The 25,510-nt window shown below is 44.1% G+C and overlaps 1 protein-coding gene across 1 annotated transcript in view; it reads left to right on the top strand.

Moving 5' to 3' along the window:
* Positions 1 to 5,977: 5,977 nt before the first annotated feature.
* The window catches only part of MTTP (microsomal triglyceride transfer protein), a 158,090-nt gene continuing 138,557 nt past the window's right edge, over positions 5,978 to 25,510 (top strand). The window contains exon 1 of the mRNA XM_029597258.1: positions 5,978 to 6,156. Within this exon, the coding sequence (XP_029453118.1) occupies positions 6,096 to 6,156 (61 nt within the window). The 5' untranslated portion in view covers positions 5,978 to 6,095. The remainder of the gene's footprint in view (positions 6,157 to 25,510) is intronic.

Here is a 25,510-nt window from a genome sequence, read left to right as displayed (position 1 = left end):
TGTAAAGCAACAATCCAGATTAACAGGCACCACTTCCTTAATTCCAAAGACAGGTGACATGAAACAGAAAATTCAAATTAAGCAGACCAAATATGAATGAAAATGTTTTATGGATTTTAAAGATTTGAATGTTTTTCTGACATTTTCAGGATTTTCTAAATATTTTCAGGAGTTTTCAATTTTTTATCCCAAAACCAACTCAAAAACATCTACACCAGAAAAGTCCCTTTGCCTCAGGGTCCACAGTTCTTAAAACATAAATGTCTTCTGGCCTTCTACCTGTCTTCCACTGGAAAGGTCATCAGCTTCTTTAAAAGAGTCCAAAAGTTCCAACAAGAAACCAGCACTCTGGAAACTGTCCAGAAATCTCTTTAACCAAGAACAGTTCAATTAAATGGTAAGCAGAGGACATCCTCACTCATAAAATCCAGGAAAATCTTAGCACTCTCCAACTGAGGGGATCTGAAATGCTCCAGAGTCATCTCACAGAACACGCTTCTGTGTTAACTCTAGGTATCAACCAGGTCCCTGCAAGAAAAAACAAACAGACTGGATGAACAAAGGACAATACTTAATCAGGTCCTTTGAGTCAGTCCTTCTCATCAAATATTACTTTTCTCCTTCACCACTTCCTCCTTCTGGAGTACCAGTTAGAGGTAAGGTTTTTCAGCATCAGCTCCTCCTGGTAAGACTCTGGTAACTGAATATTTTTTAGGAGGTTCTCTGGTCCTTTGAGTAACAATGACAGCATATTTTTGAATGCTATATACCCACCTCTAGATCTCAATTTGACTCCACATTTTCTTAAAATCATGTAATAATCTGGCGGTATCCTCATTAAAGGAAAATGGTGTACATCCAATCCATGATCTCCACTCATAGCCATTCTCCCAATGATTCTCTATTTAATAAATGAGATCAGAGGGCACATAGGGATATTGGTAGTTCCAGCACTTTAACAAAAACTGCCGCAACAACCTTTCCTTCTGGAACCAATTGGGCATCACTTGGGTCACTCCTGCTCCCTTCTCATGCGAGACGTCAGGTATTGCAAGCATGGTCAGATCATAATCCACCTGGGGAATCTTCTTTGAGAAAGCTAGCAGGCTGTGTTGGGTTTTTCTGTCACCACTCCCTGGTAAACTTATTTATTTATTTGATTTATATTCTGCTTTTTGGTACTTCAAAGTGGATTACATCAGGGCCGGCCCAGCCCACTGTGCAAGCCATGCACTTGTACAGGACAGCAGCCTGGAGGGGGTGGCGGCCTGAGGGCTGCCACCGAGTTGAAAGAGCTGATGGCGCTGCCGCAAGGTAGAGGATTCGCAAGGCCCCGCAATAAAGTGCAGGGAGTTGCAGGGCTGCATGGCAGTTCCCAAACTGCCATGCAACAAAGATGAAGAGCTGCAGGGCCGTGGCAAAGAAGAGGAGGAGCTATAAGGCCATGTAGTGGTTCGCAACCCACCACGCAGCAAAGATGAGAGAGTTGCAGGGCTGCGTTGCAATTTCCAACCTGCCACACGGCGAAGAAGAGTAGGAGCCGTAGGGCCACGTGGCGGTTCGCAACTCACCATGCAGCAAAGATAAGAGAATTGCAGGGCCCCAGCCATGCAGCGGTTCCCAACATGCCGCGCAGCGAAGATGAGGAGAAGCTGCAGGGCCATGCGGGCAGATGAGTTGGAGAGCCGCGTGGCCAAGAAGCTGCAGGGCCATGCGGGCAGATGAGTTGGAGAGCCGCATGGCCAAGATGTGGAGCTGCAGTCTGCAGGACCACATGGTTCCCAGGCAACCAGAAGGAAAAAAAGCCGTGAGGCAGTTCCCAACCTGCCTTGCAGCAGAAGTGGAGGGCCGGGACTGCTGGGAGAGGCCTTAGTGTAAGCATGTGAGTGTCTGTGCAAGTATGTGTGTATGTATCTATGTGGGTTTCTGAGCATGTATGTGTGTGTGAGTGTCTGAGCAGAAGCAGAGCGTGTGCGGGTGTCTGAGCATGTGTGTATGAGAGGAGGCATATGTGTGTCTGAGCATGTGTGTGGGTGTCTGTGAGTGGATGTCTGAGCATGTATGTGTATGTGGGTGTCTGAGCAGAAGCAAAGTGGCTGAGCATGTGTGTGTGTGTGTGTGTCTCTGTTTGTGGGTGTCTGAGCCTGTATGTGTGAGAAGCATGTGTGTGTGTCTGAGCCTATGTGTGAAAGAGGGAGCATGTGTGGGAGCACTGAGACAGATGCAAGTTCTAAGAATGATGGGTCAAGGTGACCAGAAGGAAAAAAAACCCATAAGGCATTTCCCAATCTGCCCCTCAGCAGAACTGGAGGGCCAGGGCTGCTGGGAGAGGCCTTGGTTTAAGCATGTGTGTGTGTGTCTGTGTTTGTGTGTTGGGGCGGGGGGGCTGAATATGTATATGTGTATTTGTGTGTGTGTGTGTCTGAGCAGAAGCATAGTGTGTGTGGGTGTCTGAGCATGTGTGTGTGAGGAGATATGTGTGTGTGTGTGTTTGAGCATGTGTGTGAAAGAGGGAGCATGTGTTGTGTATGAGGGAGCACTGAGACAGATGCAAGCTCTAGAGATGGTGAAATAAGAGGTCTAAATTGTAGTAAGTTTTTTTTAGTTTATATTAGGAAAGGTTAAGGTATTGAAGCTTAGCGTGTTCTCTTTGTGTGTGTGTATCTGAACGTGTGTGTCTTGAGCATGTATATGTTAGAGGGATCTTGTGTGTGTGTGTGTGTGTGTATATATATATATATATATAAGAGAGAACATGTATGTGAATATGTATATGTAGGAGGGAGCATATGTGAGCATGTGTTTGTGTGAGAATGCATGTAAAAGGGAGCATGTGAGCATGAGGGAGAGAGCATATGTATGTATGTATAGATATAAATCTATGAGAGAGAGAGGAGAATGTTTATGCATCCCTCTCTCACTAATCCACTATACTCTCAGAGTGACTGGAAATCAAAAGTTTCCAGGTATGGAGAGCATGAATCATTTTATCCTTATTAGTTTTAATTTTTGGATGATAATTGATGTGTCTGCTGTTTTGAAATATTTTATTGGTGTTTGAGAAATTTAATACAAATTGTTTATGACTTTTTAATTATTGGATATTCCATTCACCAGCTGTTTTGAAATATTTGTATTAGTATGTTTATACTATTATGATTAATGTATTTACTATATTTCTTAATTTTATTGTTTAATGTCTGAGGATTGGTGGTGGTTTCTGTTTTTCCATTGTTGCAGTGCATAGAGTATGACTTGTGGTTTTCCTATTCAGTTTTTGCCTGCATGTTTCTATGATTAATTTATGGTCTCTTTATTCTTTATTTGGTGATGGTCTGCCTGTGCTCTGCATGTGTGACCGAGGAGAGGTATTCTGCTAGCATGTAGGAATCTATAGCAGCTTGGTTTCTTCTGTTTTCTTAATAGGAGGTGTATTGGTGTTTTAGGGCCTGGTGAAATATTTGTAATGTTGCTTTTTCATAGATAGGGTTGTTATTTTTTTAAGTGCTGACAGTGCTGTTTTGGTATGGTAGGTTTATTATATTTTTGTTTTAATTTACTCATGGCTTTTTGAGAGTCAAGCCCACACCTAATACACATTACAGTAGCCCTAATGCCATATGGGTTCCAAGTATCTTTTTTTGTAGGGTTTTCTGGTTGGCACCAAGGAAGTGCATATGAATGCTTGTAATATTTTTTTACCTCAGAAGACTGTACTTTGAATATTCTTTTTCATGTAAAACCTGAATAATGAATGCATAATTTTTAACTGTGTACATGCAGAGGAGGAGGTAGGGTGCAAGGGTATAAGAGTTGCCTAGGGCGCCTAATACTCTTCCACCAGAAATGGATTCCAGGGGAGGGGGTGAAGATCCGGAAGGTAGAGGGGTGACAGTTTTAAAGTTTAGGTCGCTGGAAGGAGCTGGGCTTTTTGTGGCAGGCCCAAGACAGAGACTGAACAAAATGGGGGGGGGGGGGGGGGGGGGGAAGCAACACAATTATTGATCACACAGGGTATCAAAACAGCTAGCACCAGCCCTGGATTACATTCAGGTACTGTGGGTATTTACCTGTCCCTAGAGGGCTCATAATCTAAGTTTGTACCTGAGGCAATGGAGGGTAAAGTAACTTGCCCAGGGTCACAAGGTTTTAAATGCTGGCTTTGGACTTCTCTCAATAAAACTCGGGAAAACGCAGAACATATGGAGAAAAGGTTAACAAATTGTGAAGCTGACAACAAAGGTTCACGAGAGCAGAAATAATATATGATAAAAAGCTTTAAGTCCTTCAAAACACCTTAAATTACTTGAATCTCATGATTTTCAATTTTCCCAGGCATGAATTAATAGCACCACAGGACATGGTAAGGGAATATCTACAACAAATGTTAAAAATGCCTCAACAGGCAATGCCTGCTATATCCAAAATTTATTATATTCAAGGAAAACCAAAGACATCAGCTTGTGAGTAAACCTGATGATAATTCTATGAACCTGACAGCAGAGAATCTACTACAGATACAATAATAACTTCTAGGGCTACTCTTCATGTTTCATTTGCTTTTGCGTGGACCAGGATGCTGTTTTTCGGTTATTTATGAGAAATCGTTCAGCTTTATTTCATGGCTATAAGGTCTGGATTTATCCAGACTTGTCCAGACAGACACAAGATAAGAGGAAGAAGTTCATAGTATTAAGAACTTAAGTAGAGAAGAGAGGGGGAAAAATGACTTTAAAGTTCCCATGTAAATGTGAAGTGGAATGGCAAAATCAGAAATATTTCTTTTTTGAAGTCTCTCAATTGCAAAGTTTTCTAGCTTCCAACCCCCAAGAGATTGTAACCCAGGATCTTGAAGCAAAGTTAAGTATACGGTTGTATATCTCTTAATTTCAGTTGTTCTCAGAGGGAATATTTCTCTTTGTTTTTCCTTTGCAATCGCTCAAATTAGGTTAATCTTTCCTGGGTAATTACCACAAATATTTAGAAATTACAGATAAACATATGCTTTGTGTAATAGAATTCAATTACATTATCTGTTTTGTATATTAATACCTGTTTGAATGTGTAAAATGCATAACTAAAAAATAAATAAAAAAATGCTGACTTTGTTGGTTTGTAACTCACTACTCTAATCATTAGTCTACTCCTCCAAGGTAAAGGTAACCAAAGTCTGGTGAGAGGGTACCCAGACCTGCTGAAGCCACATCATGCATGTTTGTAAGGGACATTTTCCTAGGGACAGAAAATATTCACCCCATTGCAGATGTTTCATGGGAGGGTGGGTGGACTTAGGGTTCAGATGCTCTAGTGTTTATATTCAGGCAAGGGGAACAGTGAGCTCTCATGTTCGCAGGCATTCCCTTACCTCTCTTCCATGCTGAGGTTTCTGAAGGCTAAATTAACTGGCCACATTTCTGAAAGCCAGCTTATTTGGGATGTAGGGGCAGTACAGAATGTGACTGCATTAAAGTGGTTGAGCTCAGTTTAATGTGGCCATTTTAATGCCATCGTGTTCTGCATCTCATTAATTTAGAACATCAGGCATGAAAGCTCAATTTACCGGCCAGGTTTGAACTAACAGGAAATGTGCATTCCCACGATAGTTTTTAACTCAGTTTAGCATACACGCCCTATGGTAAATAAGGGCTAGGATAAACAAATTTAAAACGTGAAATGAAATATTTGGTTACAAATACAGCCCGCCCCTCTCTCGCTCTTAAACTGGTTCTGGTTCTTAAACAAGAGAGAAAGCATCATCACTGTTTATCTAGTGCCATGTTACAGTTGTGTTACATCTGATAATGAATTGAAGGAGAAGATGAAAAGTTTCAATAAAGAGACATAACTTCAAATTTCTGGCCTCTGATAATCATTAACCAACAGACCTTTGCTGAACTTAGTACCTGCCATGGAGTTTGGAATCTGACCTCTACTACATCTAGATAAACATTTTCCTTGTATATCGGAGTCTCTTTATTCAGTCTGCTTCAATCTGAGTTAGTCACTGCTTTTCGGTGACTTCTTTTTTGCTGCATGCCCTTTCTCTAATTAGGATTGGTACACGTTTGCCTGGCCATAATAAAAAAAAGCAGAATATGATACTCCTTACTGTGTTTGTCCTGAGTATAACTTCAGCATTCTCCGCCTCTGTAAAAGGTAAGCATTATCCTTTATTGTGGGTTTGCTCTTCTGTTGGTATAATTGCAGGCAGCCTAGCAATCATGGGCTCTGATTTATGGAGAATTAAATAATCATGCTGTAGTTTCTAGATCTGAAGCTCTCAGGTGGCACAGGTAAGCTCCTGTCTGATTTTTACAGCAATCCGTGGCAGTTGGCATAATTGCATGATAATCACCCATGCTAACAATTAAATGTCCTGAGCTGAAGGTGAGGGTATTTAACAAGTTGGTCTGGTCAATTATGTGATAAAGCCTGTCTCCAAGGGCACTTCTGCTGTCTGAAAAAGGAATTTAAAACAAAATTGTTTGAATAGAGTTGTTTTGAGTTGTGATTAAGCTGCCACATCAAGACTTCTTGTTTAATCAGTATTGACTGTCCAGCTTTATCTAAGCATAAATACATTCAAAGAAAAATGTCATATAAATTATTTAAAGCAGCACATTGGTGTGTGGTTACGTATAGCATATGGAATAATAAATCATAGAATTAGATTGATACCTTGATGCTGATTCTGTGAATTATTATCCCATATGCTATGTAAGTGACCACAAGCCAATGTATCATCACCTGACAATGATATCATCTTTAGCTAATGTAGATTAACTAAACTTTGTCAGTTCAATACACTTGTGATCAAGCAATAGACTTGGCATTTTTTTTTAAAGCAGGATCAAGTACTAGGAAGCTGAAGTAAACAACTTCAGGCCTTCTTCAAACAGTAATAAAAAATATGATCATTTATTACAGATTGGTAATGATGATCATACTATATAGACAAAGTATATATTTTGCTATTATTAACATGACTTTATACAAATTTCTCCAACAGTTATTATACATACCATTCAGTGCATGCAAATATCTTTTGCTATGTCAGTAAATGAGGCAACTCCTTTTTTCTGAAAACATATCAAATAATCAAGTAATTAGACTGAAATAATATCCTCCGCTGCTTTATAAAAATTTGGGCCTGATTTTCTAAGGCTTTTTTTTCTCATTCCATTCTGTAGGAACATTTTATTTAGCAAATCAGACACTTGTACAATAATACCAAAAGTACTATAAAAACAAAAAAATGTTTATTACTAAACCTCAATTTTGTTTTTTAAAAACATGTCTGTGCTGCACTTCACCGCAAACAACAGTTTGCACAATTATGGGCAGTCCAGAAAGGAACCTGATCTATAGAAGTGAGTTGGTACAAGATATTTCTAAACTGACGTCCTGCCCGCTCTGAAATGTTACTTGGAGTGGAATATAGATACAATGGTGCATCAACTGGAAAAGGAATACATAGGAACAGATGTATCTAAGGGATTTCCCCATTTTCTATCTATGGGAAAGTGCTTAATCCCTCTGCTTTATTTGGTTTTACATCTTATGGAGGCAATTTTCAAACAGCTCAGGTAGTTACAAACCATGTAGATTTTTTTTAAGACATATACTACCTGCGTAGTTGGGAGTTAGCAAGTATAAAGCACAAAGAAGAAAAATTATATTTTCAGTGTTATCTGTAAATTGACTTTTGAAATTGGACTAGTTGGGTCATTGCTAACAACGCTGACTCAGTGTGGAGACGTGGCAAGTTGTAATGTTTTATCTGGCTATCATAACGCAATATCCTTCTTAATTCCTGAGCATTGTGGTAACAGACAGAGATTACACAATCCAGAGCAGAAAAAATTAGCATGTCACACTAAAATGCTTTTGCACAGACATAAATAATGCTTTTATATATCTAATTGTGATGCCGAGTCGTCAGGACTAGTTAGAGAACAGACTACCGGTTTCTTTATTGTTAAGCAATAAAAAAACAAAACAAATTAGCTGGTTTGTGCACTTCAGCAAAATAATTCTAATTTATAATTCATATTCTTGAGGCTTCTGTCTCTCTTCCCGGGCCTCACTCATCCCTCTAGCCCTGGTTGTAATGATCCACCCTATCCTAGAATCCTTGCTGGGTTGGGACTTAGGGCCTCATTTCCAAGCACTTTACCGCGTGCGATAAATTCGCAAATCGCGTTAACAGCTGTTAACGCGATTTGCGAATGCAAATTAGTCATTTGGTATTCAGGGGGCGGAGTTGGGGCGGAGCATATGTAAAGCGGGAACCTGTGTATCGTGTGCGGCGAAACGGCCGCAGTGTTAGCGCGGCTGCTAACTACAACTCCAACCTCGCGTTATGGACTGCGTTACGGGCCTGAAAAGGATTACCGCCATCCACGATAGTCCCAAACAGCCTGTTGCAGGCTGAGGGGGGAGGGGGGAGGGGGAGGGGAGGGGGAGAGAGAGAGAGAGCGCGCGCCTTACTATAGTGCCTATGCCCTACATAGGTATTTTAACCCCTATGGGAGGGCCACCTACTAACTCGGGGTGGGGATTAGGTATGAGCGTCGGGGGTTGGGGGCCACTTTCGCATTCCACATGAGACCTACGGACTGAACAGTGGTCTCTAGTGCAGATTTGCTGGCCGTCGGAGTGAGGACGCTCACTCCAAGCGGAGATTTGGCCAACATTCTCTCCACCTAGCATGTTGTTGCCCAGGTAGAGTGTCCATCAAGCTAGGTAGAGAGAACGTTGCCCAAACCACTTCTTGGAGTGAGCGTCCTCACTCCGACGGCCAGCAAATCTGCACTAGAGACCACTGTTCTGTCCGTAGGTCTCATGTGGAATGCGAAAGTGGCCCCCAACCCCCGACGCTCATACCTAATCCCCACCCCGAGTTAGTAGGTGGCCCTCCCATAGGGGTTAAAATACCTATGTAGGGCATAGGCACTATAGTAAGTCTCTCTCTCTCTCTCTCTCTCTCTCTCTCTCTCTCTCTCTCTCTCTCTCTCTCTCTCTCTCTCTCTCTCTCTCTCTCTCTCTCTCTCTGCAACAGGAAGCCTCATTTGCATTGGTAACGCCCCCTAATGCGTTACCAATGCGATATTGGAAAATAAGGCCCTTAAGGAGTACAGGCATAAAGCTCCTTTAAGGTGTCCTGAGGGAGTTCCTTACATGCTCCCTCACACTTTATATAGAACTATCCAATTGTTGCTGCAGGAAATAACTTTTGGTCTTCATTCAGCCAATTCAGGACTTAGAAAATTTCTGGCAGAAAGCTATTTGTTGATTTCACATTCCTGACACATCCAGCAGACAGTGGAGTGGGAATTTACAGTGCTTGGCTGGCGGGGGGCTAGCCCTTGCAAGAGAAAGTGTCACATGTTCATTACATGCCCTTTCACACTTTTTATGATGTCATATGATAGAATAGGAACTATTTTTCAGTCTAATTTTATAATCTAAAAAAAGGTTTGAAGTGTTAAAATACCTCCCATATGAATTAATATGAATTTACATCCGTCTGATACAGGAGTAAATATATTAGAGTTTGAGGGCTTCCAGAGGCAAATAAAAAGCATGCATGTATTTGGGTGAATCAGTCTTTGTTGACAAATCTGGCAGGAGAGAGAAGGGTGTAAAATAAAAGGGAATGAATGTGTCATGTGTGTCATGTGGCTCCTTCTCCTGCAAGCTATATACCTCTTCCTTTAGGATTTCTTTCTTTCTTTTTACAATACATGCTTTATGATAGTTGCTATTTGAGATTTTTCTACTAATTGCCTCCATAAGTCAAAAGATTTTGGGTGATTTGAGCCCTTTTATTGAATTTGCTTTCATGATTTGAGGGTTAACCTACACAAAGCACTCCAAGTTTCCACCCTCCCTCACTGTCTGCTGGACCCTTCTGAAGCTCTGCTTTCCATGTGGAAAATGTGTACTCAGCTGAACAACTGGAAGCGCTAGGCCTATACTGGGCCTGACATTACAGAGTTAAACACATTTTAAATTAAAAGTTATTTTGACCTCTGGGCGTACAGTGGCGTGGATTAGCACAACACGTAAGCTCAGTGCCTTTTGACATGGCAATTCTTTGGACCAACTACATTGAGGTGATGCTTTCAGTTTTATTGTGATATGTTTTGCTTTATCACTTCTCATGATTTATTTTTTAAAAATTAGATATTTGTGATGTCACACCAGCGATCTTACCTGGAGGTTAGTGTGGTATGACACAAAAAAAAAGTTACTCCACAAACCAGACACTAGCTATGCATAACCAGTAGGGATGTGAATCGGGTGCCCCATTGTTTCTGCTTTCGAGTTTGTGTGGCCGCGGGAAAATCTTGGTTTCCCGCGGATCGGCATTTTTTTTTAGTGAAAAATTATTTTTTTGGATTAGTGCGCGCTAAGGGGAGTTAGCACGCACTAACGCGTGCAAACCCCCTTTAGCGCGCACTAACAAAAATAGGAAAAAGTAACAAAAATTAACGGTTTTTGTTAATGCGCGCTAAAGGGAGTTAGCATGTGCTAACTCCCCATTAGTGCGCGCTAACAAAAACCGTTAATTTTTGTTACTTTTTATTTTTTCCTATTTTTGTTAGTGCGCGTTAACGGGAGTTTGCGCTCACTAACAGGAGTTAGTGCACGCTAACTCCCATTAGTGCGCACTAAGCCGAAAAACGGATTTTGACGAAAATTCGGGGGAAATGTGATCGTTTCTCATTCTTCACGAATTTTTGACGAATTAAGAAATATTGTATGATATTTTAATTCATCAGAAAAACGATTCACATCCCTTATAACCAGTGTTTCTCAATTGCTGCAGACATAAACATAGAAACAGAATATAACAGCAGATTAGGACCATAAGGGTTGGTAACTTTCAAACTGGCATGCGGGCACACATTTGTGCATCAGCCCGTTCCCGGGGATATGGCTATTTTATAACTTGCCTGCGTATATGTGCACATGTTATAAAATAGCCTGGCCACGTGCACATGTGCACCAAACTTTCTATGGGTGTGCACAAGGGCACGCAAATCCTGCTTCTACCATGTAACTCGGGATTTTAAAAAGGGCGCATGCCCACGTCAGTCCCAGTTTACCAGTTCATCCACCAGTTCACCCAGTTAGGTCCTCCAACCCCCCTGGTTTGATAGCCTACACTATCCCCATTTACCCCAGATCCTTTAAACCTCTCAGAAATGGCTCAAACCTTTTAGTGTCTAGCATATGTCATCCATAGCAGGAGTAAATTTACGTGGCAGGGGATCTCGGTGTGCACCGGGGCTCGTAATTATTTACGCACGTATCTCTTGGCCAGGCCCTGATACGCCCACACCCCGCCTCCTTTTGGAAATGGGCCCTGATACATGCCCATTCCCTGCCTCCTTTTGGAAATTTATGAGATGTGTGCACTATAGCATTTATGCGTGTATCTAGGCGCTTTTTAAAATATGGTTGGCGCACGGGAGTCTGACTTATTCGCACATCCCCCAATTGATGCGTGTGCTGGGCTTTTAAAATTCAACTTGAAGGCAGATTTCACTAAGTTGCCTACTGGAAAGGTACAGTACATGCGAACATTTATGTGTATACCTTCACTTGTACTGGATTTTTAAAGCTAAACTACCCAGCTTTGCAAGTACTAAATGCCTGCATGCTTTGTCCCTCTCCCTGCTATTTCTGCCAGGGGAGGTGGGGGAAAGGGATAGAATTGGGCTATATAGCACATGTATATTGTTGTTTATTCCCCCAATTTAAACATTCCCTAGAAATGCCTTTTTCTTTTTTTAAATCCAGCGAAAAGTATACACTCTGAGGGAATCAGTTTTTGTTACAGATGTTAACTTATAGATTGATGCTACCTTGTAGCTGATTGTTATATCTCACTGTTTTCTGCTTCCTCTCTCTGTTGTTGTTTTAATGTGTGTTGCTTGCTAGGTAATACAATATAACATAGTTCACTAAGAAGTAGATATTCAGCGCCACTTAGCCACATAACTTTGGTCTTATTTGGCTGTTTCAATATTTGACCGCATTCAGCAGCTGCCACATAGCTGGATAACAATTTATTTGACTAAATAGTTAAGCCAGCTAAGTTGGGGGAGGAAAGAGGGTGTTCTGGAACAAAGCTACTTATCCAGCTAACTTGCTCAGATATGGAATGAATAAGGACCCCTAGCAGTTTTTAGCTGTCATTATTTCTACATCTGAAACAACTTGCATCCAGGAGAATCTAGCCCTACACAGGTAACTCTCTGGTTACCTGGTTTAATTCCTTTGAAAACTTGGTCAGAAAACAGAATTCTAGAATCTGGATCTACATTTTCAGATCCCCTTTTTGCCAAATAGTATATGACTTCCCCAACCAACAGAACCTCTCATTGCTTATATATAGAAACTAAGCTCTCATAACAGTGCAATTTATCTTGTACAGTACTGTGTACACTGACAATGCTTTTTGGGGGCAATTTTCAAAATTATCATCTAATGGAAAGGCACTTTTATCTGTGAGCTTTGCACCAGTTTTCAAAAAGAAAGTACAAGCACACTTTCTCTTTGACAATTGTCCCAGGGAGAAGTTCTCTCAGAGATTTGCACCTACTTTTTCTCCAGGCATTTTCTCCATGGAAAACAGTGCATGTAGTTTTGTAAAATGCAAAACTGCAGGTGCTGTCTGCTCCTTCGACCTAACCCTGCCCCTGGGAACTCCTTCGGATAATGCAAATAAAAGCAGGACTGGACTCGGGGGCAAGTCAACTAGGCAAATCACCGAGGGAGCCTGCTACTAGGGTGGTGCAGTGTGCTGCTGAGAAGGGAGAATTGCAAATAACACAGTGGGGTCAGTGGTAGTGGGGAGGATTTTCATTCACAAGCCGCACATAAAGAGCCCGGTGTGGCCAGCGAGATGCCGGTTGGCCACCCTTGAAATTTCAGCACCCTAGTAGTAGGGGGCAGAACCCAGCTGAGCTTCCAACCACAAGAGTAGGCTAGCACTAGCCCACTTCTCAGGGGGAAGGGCTCCCTTTTATTTCCGCTCTTCAGTGGGTATGACCCCAGCTGCAGTAATCTCTCCCCTCCTCCACCATGCACCTGCTCTGTCTGAGCCAGAGCCTCTGGGGTGATTCTGCTTCTTCCTCTCACATACAGATTCAGCTCTCAGGTGCTGGAGAGCCACTGTCCTGCCTCCTGAGCAGGCTCACACGAACTCCTCCCATGCTATTCTCAAAGTCTTGAGAGAGAACATTGCAGGAGTTCGGGGCATTGCATGGTGCAACAAGAAGACTGCTCTTGCAAGCTTGCACTGGTTCTACCTCCTCCGTGGTTCGCGGAGCCAGCTCACAGAAGCACACAATAAAATGAGCCGTTTCCTCCCACATTCGGTGCAGAAACAGGGACATTCTGTTCTGGGGAAATTCTGTGTAAATTCTGCATTGAGCAATTGTGCAGAATTCTCCCAAGAGTAACGAAAGAATGACCATGTATAAGTGCGTGTGTGTGAGACAGAGAAAAGATAACGTTTATGCGTCCCCCTTCCCCTCAATCCATAACAATCTCAAGGTGACTAGAAATCAAAATATCTCAGGAGAGCAGGAGATTTTTTTTAATCCTTATTAGTTTTGGGGTTTTTTTGTGTTATTTCATGTGCCTGCCAGGGGCGGGGCTAGCATTTTTGCTGCCCCATGAGAAAAATTGCTGTGCTACCCCCCCCCCCCCCCCCCCTTTCTGGTTTTTTTTTTTTTTCATGAAATTTTTGTTGTTTTTCCCAATAACATACAAACAATAGAAACTCTTGCTCTGTCCCAGGCCCCCTTTTGCCATGGAAAGAAAGCCCTGTTCTCTCCGGCAATCCAAACTGTCAAAATTGACACCCCACCCCCAAACCTATTTTACTCCATCCACAGGTCCAAAATCTCTAAATTGTGCAGGAACAATCCCTAGGTGCTCCTTCTCCACCTACCGCTACATAAAACTGGTGCCGGCTGGGCCCTGTAGCCGGCACCAGTTTGTTGTACAGAAAAAATGCACTGCTGAGGTGCCACCCAGTGAACCCTGCAAAAAAAGATGCTTGAAACCCATCTGGTATTAGGGCTATTGTAACGCGTGTTAGGTGTAGGTATGGCTCTTGGAAAGCCTTGAGTAAACTGAATAACAACAATATAGTAAAATTCTCATACCACAACAGTACTAACTGCAAGCACTCAAACCGGAGCAACTCTATTTATGAATAGGCAAATATTATACCAGGCCCTAAAACACCTCCTATTAGGAAAGCAGAACAAACCAGTCTGCTCTAAATTCTTACATAGAAACTACCGGTACTTGCTAGCAGAATACCTCACCTCACTTACACATGACGAACTCAGACAGACCCTCACCAAATACAGAACAAAGAGACCATAAAATACTAAGTGGGGTGGGGGGCAGACTGTCACTGGGAGGCCCAAGGGAAGACTTACCATGCAACAAAGTCCAAGGTCCACACCATTAGTTGTTCCCAAAAAGAAATTCAATTTTATTTATAAATCCCAATTTATTTGATGCTACTTCGATGTGCTCTTTAACATTGCAACACTGGGTGAACACCTGTACTTGTGTGGATTAATCATATGAGAGAATGGAAATCCATTGAAGATCTAGACATGAAACTGCTACACAAACTATTGAAAGTACAATACACATTAGCCTGGAAAGAAATTATGGAATGTACAAATATATGATCAAAAAACTTGTTTGTTGAGGCATAAATAGTTGAAGTGAAAAAACTAGAAGGTAGGTATGAATGGTGTGTGAATGATTGTTTGTCTTGTGTACTATTTGTTATTGAAGTTATTCTTGTTTGATATATACAAAAAGACAGTACAGCACAGTTAAAATGTAATTCTTAAGGCTCACCATGGTGTATTATGTAATTGTGCATTGCTGTAATAAAAGATGTTGAAAAAAATAAAAATAAATAAATCCCAATCCAAATGACAAAACAGCAGGAAATGACAGCAGAAATCGTAAGTTGAATAGCTGGATACCGTCCCACAAAGATGCGACAGGTTCAAAATTCTCTCGCTCTTCTCTGAGCACGAGAAATCCTACTCCATTCTAACCCCAAGGCCTTCGGGGCAGCATCATTCTCAAAAAGTTCTTTTATTGGAGCTTTCCGTTTTGGTTGACAGGGTGTCTTTTCTCTAGTAGGCTACCAAAATCCCTATATAGGCTCTCATTTATTTATTTATTTTATTTATTTATTTAAAAGATTTTATAGACCGCAAACTGGGCAGAGACCTGACCGTCTAAGCGGTTTACAATAAAAACATATATAATTAAAATGACATACCCTCCACCACCCCCCCCCCCCCCCCACACACACACACACACAACCCTTGTTCATAACCAGTGGCAGGGGTTACTACCGTATCTCCTAAATCGCCTCATCCTTTCCAGCACCAGCTCTCTACATCCCTCTTGCACCCCTCCCTAATAGGGAGGAGGCTTGCAGCTTGCAAGAGCTCTGCAGTAGCAGAACTCCCTGAACTCTCTCTGAACCTGAAGAGCAGGAACCCTCCAGAATCCATCTAGAAGCATTTAATGACCCTAGGAAGGTTTACACAAGAAATATAAATCCATCATAATAAACCATACTAATAAAAAGAATATTGCCAAACAGATGACAAACAGAATAACATCCAATACTTAAATACTCATATAATATATTTAAAACATTTCCAAACAGCAATAACATTATTTCAAAATAGCAGATATATCAAACACCCAATAATTAAAACAAGAAGGAAAAAAATCACCTCTTCCCATACCTGAAAACATTTGATTTCCAGTCACCCTGAGCTTGTCATGGATTTGTGGGGTTGGCACAGATTTTTCACTCCCCGCCAAGTCAAGCATACATCCCCCCAGGCAGGCTCCCATTCACACACACACACACACATCTCCGTCCTCCTCAGGCAGGCTCTCATTCATGCATACCCAACCCCCCAAGGCAGACTCCCATACATACACAGATACTCATACCCCCAGGCAGGCTCCCAATCATATACACAAACACACACACACACATCCTCCCAGGCAGGTTCTCATTTATGCACACCCATCTCCCCCAAGGCATCCTCCCATTCACACACATACACACACTCATCCCCCCCCCCCCCCAGGCAGGCTCCCATTCACACATACACATCCCCCCCAGGCAAGATCCCACTCATACACATACACTCATCCCTATCAGGCAGACTCCCATTCACACACACACACACACACACACACACATCCCTATCTGCCCTAGGAAAGCTCCCATTCACACTCACATGCACCCATCCCCCCCAAACAGGCTCCAATTCACACATGCAAACACATACCTATTCCCCCACCCAGGCAGGTTCCAATTCACACATAGACACAGCCTCATCAGCCCCAGGCAGGCTCCCATTCACACATGCACTCCCATCTCTCCCCCCCCCCCCCCCCCCCAAGGCAGGCTCCCATTCACACAAGTACACCCAGACTCTCATTCACAACCGACACTCATTCAAGGCAGGCAGGGTCCATAGGTCTCTGTTCCTCCTCTTCTATTACTGCTGCTGCTGCTTCCCAGAGACCTGCTTTACATTGCAGACTGTAGGAGTCCTTTCTGCAGCTCCTCCTCATGCTGGCTGGCCCCGCAATAATTAACACTCTTGGTGTTAGCAATTTCTGTAGGTTCATTTATTTATTTATTTAAGCATTTCATATACCGTCGTTCCAACATAAAATCACCACGATTTACAAAAGCAACATTCATACTCTAGTTCAACATCCATATTCTAGGCCAACACAACATTTATTTATTTATTTTTGGTTTTTATATACCGGAAGTTCCTGTATACAATACATATCACTCCGGTTCACATTTATCAGAGATAACTATCGCCGGGGAGGCGGTTTACATGGAACATATCGAATATAATGAACGGATAATAATCAAAGTACAATCTATTATGCAACAACTAAGATCAACTTAGAAAACAACTTGGAACATATAACTGACGCAATATGAACATTACAATATTGCTGTAAGACAAGGCTGGGTGTTTGTTCTTCTTGCTTTTAGCTCTCTGGGAAAGCTTGATGGAAAAGCCACATCAAATACATGTTAACAGGGGCCTAGGATAAGTTCCATTTTAATTTCATTCACACATCGCTCATTGTTTATTACTCATTCTACTAACATCTATGATTTTTGAAAGTGAAGTTATTGGCATATTGATATTTTAAATTAAATCATATGCATTTCTGAAGAGCCATGTATGCAATGCATGAGATGAGCCTACAGAGGTTTCTAGAACCACAAATGTTGAGTACTGGGGGGCCAGCTGGCACACAAGGTGGATCTGCAGAATGGCTCCCTCTTCTTCAGGCAGAATGTGAAGTGGTTCTTTTCATTCTTCTGCCACCAGTGGAATGGGGTTCACCAGCAGCCACATGGGCCTTTCCCCTCTTCCGCTGCCAGTGAGATGGGGTCCACTGGCAGCTGCAAGGCCTCTTGCTGCTCTGTTTGGTGGGCACCTTCCACCACAACCGCCGCCCTCCCAGGTGGCCCCACCCCATGCAATTGTGCGGTTTGCACACCCAGTAGCGCCAGACCTGGTGTCTTCTTTTTTGCAATATATTGAATTTGGGAAATATTAAAACAAATGTATGTGAGATTTTAATTATTAGATATTCTATTCATTGGCTGTTTTGACTTTTTTTTATTAGTATGGTTTAAATATTATAAATGATGTTTTATATCTCTTGATTTTATTGCTTGATTTTTGTGAGAAATGATGATGTTTCTGGTTTTCTCTTCTTGCACTGCATATTACAGTTAGGTTCAGGTTATTTTGGCAAGGTTCTATTTATATTTTATGATCTCTGTATTCCGTATTTGGTGTGGGTCTGTCTGCATTATGCATATGTGAAGTATTCTGCTATCACAGGGGTAGCCAACCAGCATCTCATGAGGTGCATGCATGGCTGAGGCAACAATGAGTCTCCTGGAGAGTGTAGGTGCCCAGAAGGTGTGGGAATGGGAAAGGGAGGGGGCTGTGGAAGGGCTGACAGCAAGCAAGAATTTTACATATTGCGGCAATACTGGGGTGGAGGGCACTCACTGAGCAAGCATATGACCAGTAGCACAATGGTAGAATATTTATATATGCATATATGTGTGTGTGTGTCTCTGTGTTTGAGAATGAATGTGTGTATGTTTCTTTGTGTCTGAGAGAGTGAATGTGTGTATGTATATGCCTCTGTGTTTGAGAGTGACGGTGTGCATGTGTTTCTTTGTGTCTGAGAGAGTGACTGTGTATGCCTCTGTATTTGAGAGTGACAGTGTGCATGTGTTTCTTTGTGTCTGAGAGAGTGACTGTGTATGCCTCTGTGTTTGAGAGTGACTGTGTGTATGTGTTTCTTTGTGTCTGAGAGAGTGACTGTGTATGCCTCTGTATTTGAGAGTGACTGTGTGTATGTGTTTCTTTGTGTCTGAGAGAGTGACTATGTGTGCCTCTGTGTTCAAGAGTGAATGTGTGCATATGCCTCTGTGTTTGAGAGTGATGGTGTGTATGTGTTTCTTTGTGTCTGAGAGAGTGACTGTATGTCTGCGTCTGAGAAGCGTATGTGTATATTTGTGTCTGAGAGTGACTGTGTATGTCTCTGTGTTTGAGAAAGAGTGACTGTATGTCTGCATCTGAGAAGCGTATGTGTATATTTGTGTCTAAGAGTGACTGTGTGTGTGTGTGTCTCTGTGGCTGAGTCTCTGAGAGAGAGTGTGTCTGTGTAAAAAGTAATATTCCACTTAGTGCATATAATGTCTTATTTTGAATTTAAAAAAAGAAGCAATGCTATCCTGTTTGGGGGTGCCAAATTACTGGGAGGGGAGGGCCAAATTTTTAGCCTGTCTTGGGCGTCAACCATGTATCCACCCATGCATACTTTTAACCACGTGAGGGGGAAGGGCATCATTTCCAAAATAATTTTATCCAGATAAATCGCTTCTGAAAATTTCCCATTACTAGGTAATCAATATTATAACCAGAGCTTTTTGGGGTTTTTTTTTAGCAGTACGTGCTTCCGTAGTACTAAGTATCAGTACCTTCTTGAAGACACTAGGGGTGGAAAGAAAAAGCACTGGTAGCAGGTTGCTGCATGTGCATATACCGGCAGCAGGAGAAAACAGACACTCGTAGTTTGAGCGTTTGCTTTCCCAACCCGCTTGATAGCCACCTCTCCTGTGCACCCAAAACTGAGAAGGTGCTAGGGACGCACATTTGTCCCTAGCGCCTCCTTTTTAGCATGACCCCTCATTTAAATATTGGATCACACGCCCAGGAGAGGTGGCTCTCATCACCGAGCTCCCATTTTCTGCGCACAATTATTGCATTGGCCCCAAAGTGTTCAGATACTTCCAGTGATCCCAGATTTACATGAAGACAGGGTTTGAGTACTCTCTGAGTCTGTGGAAATGTCCGACCAGGCAGGGGCTTGGAACCCCGAGAATCCTCCATGGCAAGGAAAGATGATTATCCCAAGGGGCTGGGGAATCCTGACGGTGACCCAGATCCCTTCCCATTGTTCCTGAGGTCCACATTGAAACCTGACTTCACCTGGTGGTGTCCTGTGTCCCAAAGTGGAAACTCCAGAAGGGGGGGGGGTCTCCTGATGTTTCTCCCGTGATGATTCCTCTTCAAAAGACAAAGCCGGCCCCCCTCCAGGAGGAAATGACTATACTGGAGACAGTTACTCATAGCCTCCAGTTCAGTAGAAATGAAGGGGCAGATAAAATCTCCCTTTCCCCAAGAATGAAAAAAATACAACTTGCAATCTTGAATTTGGATCTCTCCCCACACTGGGTACTTTGACCTCTCCTTATGCTGGTCAGGACAAAATGTTCGGTCCCTCCTGACCACCCTGAGCAGGGGATTCAGTCTGCCAGCTATGGAACAGATCAAAAAGGTGGAGGTCAGGAAGAACTGCAAAAACTATCTCAATGTCCTTTTTCCTCCCGGCCCTGTTACAGGAACTGGCAAGGCACGTGCCTCGCTTCTTTTTTGTCAGACTGGGAGCCCAGCTCAGAGAGCATATCTGAAAGCAACCTTCCCTTTCAAATGCAAACTGAGAGTTATATCCAGTGTCAGAGCATCCAACTTTGAAGATAGCTGAGATATTTGGGAAGAACAACCCTGAAATGCAGGGCCCATCGGAGACACTAGTTCCCAGAGAGAGAGAATCTAGTGTCACCAAGGCTGGCTTAGGAAGTGGGGGTAACGAAGGCATATGATCCAAAGTCATAGCTGATGCCAAAGAAGACTGTGCATTTGTTACTGAATTCAAAATAAGCTCACCTCTGCAAGAATGATCAAAACAGGGAATAGCAGTGACGGCCTCCAAACCCACACTCTCTGCTATCGGTGTTGAATGACCGACCACACTCTCCGCGGCAGCTCCCTCAGTAGCAGGTCCCGCACTAACCAGAGTCGGGCCTGCAAGCACCGAATCCGGAGAGAGGGAGGGAGGGAGGGAGGGAGGGAGAAAACGCTGATGGTGTCCTTAAGGCCAGGGGGCTTAAGGATATCTCCCCAGACAAAGTGGAGGTTCCTCTTCCAAATCTGTCAGCGGGGACCGCCACTCCCGACGGGTAGGTTGTAGCAAGTTCACGGATAGTATGCTGCCCGGGGGGGAAGAGAGGATGCTGTGGGAAACACCCAAACTTTCCCCTTGCGCTTAGGAGGCAACAGCAGGAGAAACAATAGTCGAAATCGGAGTTCTGGGCGAGGTGAACTAAAGCTACTGACTTGCTGCCATCTTGACTCCTCCCCCTGCCATTCATACACTTTTACATCTGCTGATTGACTGGCACATGTGAAAACAGACTTGTCTGTTAGTGGTAAGTTTGAGGTGAGAGGTCTGGATGAACTGGTGATGGTTCAGGGGGCAGTGCTAGAGAGTCTAGGTGAACTGGAGATGGATTGGGCGAAGTGGGGAGGTAGAAGTGAACTGGAGATTTCATGTGCGTGCACAAGTAAGCATTTCTACAGACATGGAATAACATACTACGAAGAAAAACAAGATGACATTCCTATGGAGGAGCATTTTTCCAGGCAAGCCCATTGCATTAAGACACTGTAAGGGATACAAAAGGAGGGGGATATGCAATAGGGAGAAGAATCCCTGGTAGTTGTGAAGGAAGGTGTGAAAGAGTGGCCCTAGACCCCACCTCCTTAACCTGTGTGGGACCAGGCTGGATGCCTGTCCACCTTAAATCTCACACAGGCCGGTGGAGCGTTTTCGACGTGCTAGCTTTACCCCTTATTCAGTAAGGGGTAATAGCGCGTCAAAAACGCACATCCAACCCCCCCGAAACTAATAGCGCCCGCAACATGCAAATGCATGTTGATGGCCCTATTAGTTATTCCCGCGCAATACAGAAAGTAAAATGTGCAGCCAAGCCGCACATTTTACTTTCAGAAATTAATGCCTGCCGGCGCCAGGGAAGTGTACAGAAAAGCAGTAAAAACTGCTTTTCTGTGCACCCTCTGACTTAATATCGCCATGATATTAAGTCGGAGGCCCCAAAAGTAAAAAAAAAGTAAAAATTAAAAAAAAAAAATTAAAAATCGGCCCACGGCCCGCAGGTTGGAAGACGGATGCTCAATTATGCCAGCGTCTGTTTTCCGAACTCGTGGCTATCAGCTGGTTTGAGAACCGATGCCGGCAAAATTGAACATCGGCTGTCAAACCCGCTGACAGCCGCCGCTCCTTTTACTGTGGGTCCTAATTTGCATAGGCCGCCCTCCTGAATCACGCGCCCAGGAGAGTAGCCTGTGTGTGCACCAGGAGAGTGGGCGCTCACAGCTGAATTGGCCTGACAAAGGGAGAGAGAGATCTGTGGGTGGGACCCTGCTAGGCAGGGAGAGTCCTCTGGGCGGGACCCTGCTAGGGAGGTTAAGAGGCAGAGCACAGCTGGGATTGATAGACTAGGCTCAGGCCTCTAGGAGAAAGCAGCCCCTGTACAACATTACTGTCCTAAGGTGAAGTCTGTTCCCGAATGCGGTTGGTATCTGTGTTTACTGCTTTAAAGATGGCGCCAGCCAGCCAGTGCTCCTACCATGTGACAGGGGCCGGCCAATGGCACGGATACCCAGTCACATGGTAAGGGCAAAGGGCCATCGGCGCCATCTTTATGATTGGCAGCCGACGGCCCGAGAAAGGGAGATCGCTCCCGGGACCACCACTAGAGCACCAGGTAATTTAAAAATGTTTTGGGGGGGATCGGGAGGGTGGGAGAAGCTAAGGGGTCATCTTTAAAGGGTCGGGTGGGTTTTTTTTTAATCGGGCCATCGGCGCCATTTTTGAGTGGCAGCCAAATGGCACCGATGGCCCGAGAGTGGGAGATCGGTCCCCGCGCCCCCACTGGACCACCAGGTACTCGTAAAAAGTTTTGGAGGGGGTTCGGGGGGGTGGGGGAAGGTAAGGGATTAGTGTTATAGGGTCGGGGTGGGTTTAGGGGTTGTTTTAGTGTGCCGGTTTTCCCGCCGTCCCCCCAAATAACTCCCGTTAGTGGACACTAACGGGAGTAACGATTTTTCACGATAAATCGTGAAAATTTCTATTGTATCGCGCACTGTACCGATTTTTGACGATTTAAAAAATATCGGACGATTTTTTTAAATCGTCAAAAAACGATTCACATCCCTAATGTGTAGCTGCTGTCCTGAGCACAGCCTTTCCTTACACTTCCCCTTAACAGCATTCACACCTCCCTCTCCCTTCCCCTGCAGCACCAGAAGAAAATCTCTAGGAAGGAGAGGAAGCCAGGCACTACCAACAGCCCACCAGATGATCGGCTCCGGAGCTTGCAGCAGCTCCACCCCCTACTTGGCGCCAGAAGAAGGGCGTTGGGGAAGAGTAAAACAAACCCAAACACTGCTCTGCGGAAGAACAGCCCCGCGGCTCAGACAGTCCAATACAGTAAAGCGCGGCCGCGGTTGCCCGTTTTTTAACCCACTTTGGATGCACGTTTTGAGATTCAGTATCTGCTTTTACGCGTCCTTATCGCTTGCCGAAAAAGATGCGTATCCCTTTCCGCCCGCCGCATGTATATGATATGTTAAAGATCAGAATAGCTATTCCCTCTGATTCAGTAACGTGTGCCCAAATTATCGCCTTTTTAACCAGCTTTTTTACCGTGTCTTTAACCTGAATATTTACCGCCTACCCTGACCCTGGCGTTAGTGTGGTGTTCAGTCAGCTTTGTACCGGACAGCGCCATGGACAACATGCATATATTGGCTCTGGTGATATTTTTCATTCGATTGAGAAGCAGAATGAGAAATGCTCGAATGAGAAATGCTCGAAATGCTCGGCAGATTGGAGAGGCCAACAGGGGAGCCCAGCAGCAAGGAGAACCCAGCAGCAAGACCGGAGGAGGTATGTGTTCTGTTTGGGTTCAACTGTACCATCCATCTCTGGGCGTCTCTGAGGCTCCGGACATGGATTCCTCTACAGACACCGGAGAGATGGGAGGCGCGCCAGGCCTTCATCCAGCGTCTGCTAGGCATCCTGAGGCTCCAGGGGTCCAGCAGAGGCATGGACACCTCTACGGATGCCTTCATCCGGCATCTGCTAGGCGTCCTGAGGCTCCGGGGGTCCAGCGGGGGCATGGACGCCTCTACGGATGCATGAATGGAAGCCCGGACTTTGGACATCCGGCCTCTGATCATGGACGCCCGGATACAGGCGGGAAGGTCCATGAACGGAAGCCCCGACCTTGGATGTCCGGCCTCCGATCATGGACGCCCGGATACAGGCGGGAAGGTCCATGCGGGGTCTGTAGAAAAGAACCATCCACTTACCTGGTAGAATGACATTTGAAATGACATTTGAAATGACAGGTACCAGCGCACCCTGGATACTGTATAGGCGCTGTATACCGCTCTATACAGTAAAATGGATTGTGAATGCCTACCGCTTCATTGACGTGCTTTGGATGCTCATTTACCGCCACTTGGATTTGCATCTAATTTGAATACTGAATTGAGTGGCTTGTGAACCAAAATGTGCACGCATCAAACGAGCGGGCGCCCGGCACTGCCGCACTTTTTCTTACACGTCCTTACTGTATCGGCTCGAGAGTGAGGAAGAAGTCTCGCACCAATCGTAGCAGTTCCTTTCTGCCTCCCTTCCCTCTGCACCAGAAGAAAGGCCCCACAGAGGAAAGAAAGCCAGGCACTGCTAGGAGGAAGAAAGGCCCTGTAGTTCCCAGTGAGGAGGAATTCATCCCTCGATTTCAGCAGCGTTCCCTTCCTCATACCTGGGAACATTTGATGGTGAATCACCCTGAGATTTTATGGATTAGCAGGGAGTGAAGGGGTGGATCTGGGCAGTCTACACACAAACTTTCTCCTCTTTCATACACACTCACATGTTCACTCTCACATACATACATACATACATGCTCATTCACACACAAACACACACTCATAAACACACATGGCCACTCACAGATGACCACTTATATGTATATATATATATACAAACACACATGCCCACTCACACACATGCATACTCGTAAACACACATGCCCATTCACATATGTCCACACACACATGCCACTCGCAAACACACATGCCCATTCACACACACACACACACACATGCATACTCATAAACACACATGCCCACTCACAGATGCCCACTTATATTTATATATAGATATATATATATATATATATATATACACAAACACACATGCTCATTCATTCTTTTTCTCCTGCCCTGAACTCACCAGCTGCAGGATCTTCCTCCTTTGGCCTGCAGGACTCCTCTAACTTTTGCCTGTGTGGCCGATGCTGCTTCTCCACCTTCTCCCAGATTCTTCCTCCTTCTTTCCACCCACTCACATGGCCGATGCTCCCCATCCTGTCTGCCTGCACAGGCCCAGATGATTTCCTCTTTCTGCACAGGCACTTCTTTGCTGTATCCAGAGTTTTGCAGGGTTAGCCTGGAGACTCGGCATTTCCTTCAGAATTCCATGTTCACTCTCATACTCTTCCCCACACAAACAAGTTCATTCTCACACATACGCTCACTCTTCTCATTCTTCCATACATACACTGTCTTACATACATTGCCACACTCACATACATGTCCATCCACACACCAACATACATATATGCCCACACATTAAGACACATGTACACCCATAAACACACATACATGCCCGCACACACTTTTCACTCATGCTCACTCACACTCTCGCTTCTCTCCCACACACACACACACTCTTTCTCTCATTCACATACATGCTCACTCATTCCCTCTTCTTATACCAACCCACCAATGACAACAACCTCCTCCTCAAGACCTGCTGGATCTCCCCCTGCTTCTGCTGCTCTGGGCCAGGGATCTCCTCCTCCTAATCTTGCTGCCCCAGTGAAGCCGACCGATCGTCTCCTCTTTCTGCTGCCCTGCGG

Source organism: Rhinatrema bivittatum, chromosome 1 (genome assembly GCF_901001135.1).
Source record: "Rhinatrema bivittatum chromosome 1, aRhiBiv1.1, whole genome shotgun sequence".
Taxonomy (NCBI): domain Eukaryota; kingdom Metazoa; phylum Chordata; class Amphibia; order Gymnophiona; family Rhinatrematidae; genus Rhinatrema; species Rhinatrema bivittatum.
The sequence above is the reverse complement of the archived record's forward strand: the minus strand, read 5'-3'. Positions and strand labels throughout refer to the sequence as shown.